At 49.0% G+C, this 7,034-nt stretch overlaps 1 protein-coding gene across 2 annotated transcripts; it reads left to right on the forward strand.

The window, feature by feature from the left end:
- Positions 1-281: 281 nt before the first annotated feature.
- lrrc47 (leucine rich repeat containing 47) lies at positions 282-7,034 on the forward strand. Of its 2 annotated transcripts, XM_062965921.1 has the most exons (7): positions 285-1,004; positions 4,090-4,527; positions 5,308-5,424; positions 5,577-5,692; positions 6,130-6,232; positions 6,390-6,479; positions 6,584-7,034. In XM_062965921.1, exons 1-7 carry the CDS (start codon positions 300-302, stop codon positions 6,821-6,823), a joined length of 1,809 nt encoding a protein of 602 aa, XP_062821991.1. In that variant the 5' UTR covers positions 285-299; the 3' UTR covers positions 6,824-7,034. The 2 variants fall into 2 exon arrangements, with proteins under 2 accessions (XP_062821992.1, XP_062821991.1); XM_062965922.1 differs by lacking the exons at positions 6,130-6,232; positions 6,390-6,479; positions 6,584-7,034 and adding an exon at positions 5,849-6,123 and having other exon boundaries at positions 282-1,004; positions 5,577-5,774.

Here is a 7,034-nt window from a genome sequence, read left to right on the forward strand (position 1 = left end):
AAATATCACTACGGTATGTATTGAAAACATTGACTACAAAAATGCGTTGGATAATCCAGAATGTTGGATAAGTGAGACTACTGTACATACAACCACCCTCCAATGCCTGCTCTTTCTCCTTTTCTGCCAGACAGAGGCCCTTCCGCTCGGAGAGGGAGCGGAAGGGGCGGGCGATGGGGCGGGATTGACAGCTCCATGTAAACAAGGCGCGTCCAAGGCGGAGGGGAAGGGGCGGCTCCCGGTCGGTGGAAGGAAGGAAGGAGGGAGCGGAAGCGGAAGCGCGGGTGTGGGCGCCCAAGATGGCTTCCCCGGAGGCGGCGGAGTGCGGGGAGTGGGCGGCGGGCGGCGGGCGGGAGCTGAGCCTGCGCGGGGGGCCGGGGCTGGAGCGCCGGGTGCGGGAGGCCGGGGGGCGCCTGCCGGAGGCGGTGGGGCGGGCGGGGCCGGGCCTGCGCAGCCTGGAGGTGCGGGGCGGGTGCGCGGCGCTGCGGGAGCCCGGCCCGGCCCTGGCGCTGCTCTCGGGGCTGCAGGCCCTGGCGCTCCCCGCCTGCGCCCTCGGCCCCGCCGGCCTCTCCGCCCCGGGCGCCTGCCTGCTCCCGGCCTCCCTCCGCACCCTCGACCTCTCCGGCAACGCGCTCGAGGCGCTCCCCGCCGAGCTGGGCGGGCTCCCCGCGGAAGGGGACGGGGCCGGGGAAGGGGAGGACAGCCCCCGCCTCCTGCCCGAGCTGCGCCTCCTCAACCTGCGCGGGAACCGGCTCCGCGAGATGGGCCCCGGCCTGGCCCGCGCCGCCCCGGCCCTGCAGGAGCTGCTCCTCGGCGGGAACCTCCTCCGCGCGCTCCCCGGGGGGCTCCTGCCCGCGGAAGAAGAACCAGGAGCCGGGGCAGCCGGAGAGCCCCGCCGCCCCCGCCGCCCCCGCGCCCCCTTCCCGCTCCTGGGGAACCTCGAGGCCGCCGGGAACCAGATCCAGATCCTCGGGCCCGGCCTCGCCCGCCTCCCCGCCCTCAAGGTACGCGCGCCTTCACTTCTTATCATAAGAAGAATCATAATAATAATAATTCAAGATTGAACTGCAAAGACTCTGGCAGAAACCAGTGCAGGTGGTCCCAGTGGTGATGGGCACACTGCGTGCCGTGCCAAAAGATCTCAGCCGGCATTTGGAAACAATAGACATTGACAAAATCACCATCTGCCAGCTGCAAAAGGCCACCCTGCTGGGATCTGCAGCATCATCCGAAAATACATCACACAGTCCTAGACACTTGGGAAGTGTTCAACTTGTGATTTTGTGATATGAAATCCAGCATATCTATCTTGTTTGCTGTGTCATAATATAATAATAATAATAATAATAATAATAATAATAATAATAATAATAATAATAATAATACATCACACAGTCCTAGACACTTGGGAAGTGTTCGACTTGTGATTTTGTGATATGAAATCCAGCATATCTATCTTGTTTGCTGTGTCATAATATTATAATAATAATAATAATAATAATAATAATACATCACACAGTCCTAGACACTTGGGAAGTGTTCGACTTGTGATTTTGTGATATGAAATCCAGCATATCTATCTTGTTTGCTGTGTCATAATAAAATAATAATAATAATAATAATAATAATAATAATAAATTTATACTCTGCCACCATCTCCCCGCAGGGAGTCGGGGCGGCGCAGAACGTTACAAAACAACAACACATATATACATTAACACAATATGCACAGATCAGAACACAATATGGCAGTGATGGGCAACCTTTTGCGCTTGGCGTGTCAGAATTCACCAAAAAAAACCTAGCATGACTTGGGTGGAGTGTCACTTCGAGAGAAAAAAATCATTAATTTTGCAATATGTGTAGTTTAGATAACAAAACTATATAATCTATATATATAAAAGAGTGATGGGATCACGGCAACACACAAAACAACAAAACTACAGGCCCCCCAACCTCAAAATTTGACAACACAACCCATCATCCACGCCTCAAGGTTGATACAACAAAAAGAAAAGAAAAATAAAGTCCTAATTAGAGAGAGAGGAATAATTGCTTTTATCCAATTGCTGCCAGTTAGAAGGCTAAGCTCCTCCAACTTGGTCTCCTAGCAACCCAATAAAAAATAATAAAAACACTAAAAATTGATAGGAGCCCCCAGATGGCGTAGTGGACTAAGTGACTTGAAGGTTGGGTTGCTGACCTGAAAGCTGCCAGGTTCGAATCCCACCCGGGGAGAGTGTGGATGAGCTCCCTCTATCAGCTCCATGCGGGGACATGAGAGAAGCCTCCCACAAGGATGGTAAAAACATCAAAACATCCGGGCGTCCCCTGGGCAACGTCCTTGCAGACGGCCCATTCTCTCACTCCAGAAGCAACTCAAGTTGCTCCTGACACGAAAACAAAAAACAAAAACTAAAAATTGATACAATAAAATATTATAACAGAAAATAACTAAAAATAATACAACAAAATAATAAAATATAATAAATAAAAATATAACTTACAATAAAATTAATAAAAATGCAAATAACGCCAAATAAAAATTACACAACAATTTTTAACAAATACCACCACCACTTTGCCACAGCAACGCGTGGCCGGGCACAGCTAGTGGTAATATATAACTGTATTCAATAAATCAAAAACTATTTACCAACATTATTTCCATGTTCGACAATCTATGGTACCTCTTGCAGTTTCCATAGAATCATAGAATTGTAGAGTTGGAAGAGACCTCATGGGCCATCCAGTCCAACCCCCTGCTAAGAAGCAGGAAATCGCATTCAAAGCACCCCCGACAGATGGCCATCCAGCCTCTGCTTATTCTCAGCCTCACACTGATTTCTCTCTATTCTAGTTTCGATGTAGTCATGAACAATGAATAATATAATAATAATAATATTATAGTAATTATATGATAATATACTATATATATATATATATATATATATATATATGTATGAATGTAATGTGCATAATTCCCATGGAGTAAACAACAAAAACACTGGACCAAATCACACCAAATTTGGCCACAAAAGACATAGTCATCCAATCAGAGCCAGGGGCCCACGGCCGAGAAGTCCACGCTCACGCTCATGCTCACTTTATGCCAGGCTGCACAGAGAAGCCACTGAAATACACGTGAAGAAGCTTCATGCCTGGAGGAATCCTTCCTTGGACACCGCATAGCATTTGAGAACGCTGAAATGCAGGACCACTCTCACTACCACGTCTAATAATACTACAGTATAGTGGTCTAGTTCAATATAGTAATACATAATGCTACGGTATTATTGTGCTATGATAATATAATATATTATAAGTACCTATAATTGGTAAGCTGCCCCGAGTCCCCTTCGAGGAGAGAAGGGCGGGATATGAATTTAATAAATAAAGAAATGTCAGGCTGTAGAGAAGCATGTCAACAGAAAGGAGGAAACCATGATCACAAACACAATCTGGCTCCCATTATTTAAAAAGCTCCATAATCGGGACAGTAAATAAATAACAACACTCAGAAAACGGGAATCCAAGACAGGAAACCTATCAGGGCCAGCTAACACCTCCCTGCAAAGCATTCCCCCCAGGCAGGAAGCACCCAGTCCTTGAAGCTGCACGGCCATTCAATGCTAGTCAAGGTGGCCCGTTGCAACATTCACATCTGCCTCAAACAGAATAGAGTTCTTTCTCTCACCCAGGACAGGGATATATAAATCCCATTACCCATTTTCCAATATACCTCACAACCTCAGAGGATGCCTACCCTAGATGGGGGCATCTATGAAACATGGCCAGACAGCCCAGAAAACTCACAGCCACCCAGTGATTCCAGCCATGGAAGCCTTCCACAACACATTATTATTATTATTATTATTATTATTATTATTATTATTATTGCAGAGAAATAACTAGCAGGGCAGGAGAATATCACAGGAGGGGCAAATAAGACATGTTGCAGCAGGCTGGATATGAGAATGCGGTGGTAGATCCTATGAGAATGAGGTGGTAGATTTTGTGGATGAAAGAGATGGTGGAGTGCCAGCAAAACCTGCAAAGCATTCGTACTTGTTTCCCCCTTCCGTACAGACCTTGGACGTGTCCAATAACAAGCTCTCCGAAGTCCCCGTGGAACTGGCCGACTGCCCCAAGCTGAAGGACGTCAACTTGAAAGGCAACGCCCTGAAGGACAAGCGGCTGGAGAAGATGGTGAACGGCTGCCAGACCAAGTCGATCTTGGAGTACTTGCGCAAGGGGAAAGGCAAGCCGGAGGGCGCGGAAAGGGAGGAGCCGAGGAAGAAGAAGCGGGAGAGGAACCGGAGAAAGGACGGCAGCGACGGAGACGACGAGGTGGGCGAGGCCCAGAAGCTGCTCCTCAAAGTCCTCCACGTCTCTGAGAACCCGGCGCCCCTGGTCGTCAAGGCCAGTCCCGGCGTCAAAGAGGTCCGGCCGTACATCGTGTGCTGCGTAGTGAAAGGCATGAACCTGAGCCCGGGAAACGCCTTGAAGAGGTTCCTTTCCGTTCAGGTAGGGCTCCTAAGAGGTGCCTGGGATGGCCTGGGGAGCATCTGTTTCTCTGGAAATAGTACATTATCTGCCCTGGTTCTATGCGGTGGAACCCCAAGAGTGTAGACGTAGTGCTGGGTCCTTAGCAAGCTACAACTCCCAGTATTCCATAGCCTTGAGCTATTTTCCCCCTCCTGAAATGCCATGCTCGTGATCCCGCCTGTGTCGCAAGCGCGGTTGGTGGGGACAGGAGACAGGGCCTTCTCCGAGGTGGCCCCCCGACTCTGGAACACCCTCCCCAAGGATCTCAGACAGGCCCCTACATTGGCAGTCTTCAGAAAGAACTTGAAGACCTGGCTGTTCCAATGTGCCTTCCCAGATTAATAGGAAATCTCCAATACCAAGTCCCATAAGCACTTTATTAGAATTAAGATCGTATATCGCACTCTGCACTTGCCCTATAAGCCTTATATATCACCTGTCACATCAGCACTTTTAGTCTTGTACCCATTACTCTGGCCCGGCCCAGTTCTATTGTGTTTTAGCGTATTGTTATTGCTTGTGGCTTATACTGTTTAAATTCTTTTAATTTGCCTTTGTTTGTATTGTTATATTGTGTGTTGAGGCCTTGGCCTTTGTAAGGCGCATCGAGTCCTTCGGGAGATGCTAGCGGGGTACAAATAAAGTATAATAATAATAATAATCTTACTAAACCAATCACCATTGTACAATGTGACTGAAGAAATAATAGTTGAGATGCTTAATAATTGAGGGTTTATTTTTTTTCTTTAACTGCGTCAGACCAAGCTGCACGAGGACGTCTGTGAAAAACGGACAGCTGCCACCATTGCCACGCACGACCTGCGGCTGGTGAAAGGCCCCCTCTTGTATGATGTTCGGCCACCAGATGATTTGAAGGTAGGGTGTGACAGAAAGGCCGGGTCGCAAAGTGACATCGATGCCCACAAGTCTTGAGACAGCGCTGGCCTTTCCCCCTTTTCCACAGGTCACATCAAAATCCATGATTTTGGCCCCAAATCCCACCCTCAATGCCTGTGGTTATGTTGCAGATCACTCCCTTGGGCAGGAAAGAAGTGAAGGCGAAAGACCTCCTCCGGCAGCTGCAGTCTGAAGCTGAGGAGCAGCGGAAACAGAAGAAGAGGCAGAATATCTCTGGACTGCACAGGTCGGTGCTCGCCTTCGGACAGATCGTGGTCCTCGAGAGGCTTTCTTGGGGGAGAAATGGGGCAAAGCAGGACTCAAGGCACCCTGCCGGGCTGTTGGTGCGGGCAAGGCCTTTGCAGTCAGCGGCTCCAGTATCACTAAGGCAGTGAATCCTTTGTCTGGATTTTGAAGGCATCATCCAAGATGCTCACCCTCTTTCAGAATACGAGTAGCGACTTGGAGAAGAGTCCATAACATTTAAACTGGCATCTGGTGTAAGGGCACAAGCTGCCACTGGTGGTGTGTTTCAGTTTACTATGTTTTATTCCCATCTTTTCAAGGCGCCCAGGGGTCTTCCAAACACACACAACGTGGAGTACAAAGGTTTGAAAAGCAAGCGAGAGACCCTTCTTTTGCGCCCCATCTCTTTGCCACCTCAGCATGTCTGCTTCTTTCCAGGTATCTCCAGTTACTCAACGGGAAGGAAAACTACCCTTGCCTTGTTGATGCCGAAGGCACCGTGATTTCTTTTCCGCCAATCACAAACAGTGAGAAGACAAAGGTATGTGTTTCCCATCACGAGAAGACGACAGAGCTAAACTGAGAACAAAATGTGTGCTGATTAATCCCAGAGTAACCGTTGCTGGTTCTCCCTGCTGCTGTTTTTCACAACGCTTTGCAATCGGTTAGATCTGTGTTTCATTTTTCTTTTCTGAAAGTTGGGGAAGACCACCTCCGACCTCCTCCTGGAAGTGACAAGCGCCACCAGCCTGCAGACGTGCAAGGACATTATGGACACGCTCATTCTAGTAAGGTTTTGTCTCTCTCTGCCCTCATTTCCGGATTATTTTTTTTTCAAGCAGCTCCCACCACCTCCAGCAAAAATGTTTCTCGCTTTTCCCTTAAATTGCAGAAAATGGCAGAGCTGAACAAGTCTACTCTGGAAAACAAGGACGGGGAACCAGATTCCGATCATGAGTCCAACGATATTGCCAGTCGCGACAACGCCAGCCCTGGATGCGTGTCTGCCAACTGCCTTCCTCTGGTGTTGGAGCAAGTCCGGGTGGTGGACATGGACGGGAACCTGAAGGTCCTCTACCCTTCGAAAACCGACCTCTGTACAGTCTCCTCCCTTGTCACTGTCATCCATTAAGCGCCTTGGGCTTCCTCTGGTTGTGGGGCATGTCCTACAGCTTTGGGACGTTTGAAAAACACAAACCGCAAAATATCCGCCACTTTGCTCTGGTGGGAGTGAGGGTTGAGTCCACTGTTAACTCAGTTGTGGTCTTGAGAAGGGACTCAAAGCCCGTTTGGTTTAATAAAACGACCTCTGCCCACCTGGGAACACGACACGTCCTCCCAAA

Source organism: Anolis carolinensis, unplaced genomic scaffold (genome assembly GCF_035594765.1).
Source record: "Anolis carolinensis isolate JA03-04 unplaced genomic scaffold, rAnoCar3.1.pri scaffold_15, whole genome shotgun sequence".
Taxonomy (NCBI): Eukaryota; Metazoa; Chordata; class Lepidosauria; order Squamata; family Dactyloidae; genus Anolis; species Anolis carolinensis.

What these genes read in the sequence shown, in the direction of transcription:
- lrrc47 (XM_062965921.1), top strand. Translation starts at nt 300, where the DNA reads ATGGCTTCCCCGGAGGCGGCGGAGTGCGGGGAGTGGGCGGCGGGCGGC. An exon ending in AGAGGTTCCTTTCCGTTCAG is followed by an intron (nt 4,528 to 5,307) that starts GTAGGGCTCCTA and finishes TAACTGCGTCAG; the next exon opens with ACCAAGCTGCACGAGGACGT. An exon ending in GGCCACCAGATGATTTGAAG is followed by an intron (nt 5,425 to 5,576) that starts GTAGGGTGTGAC and finishes GTTATGTTGCAG; the next exon opens with ATCACTCCCTTGGGCAGGAA.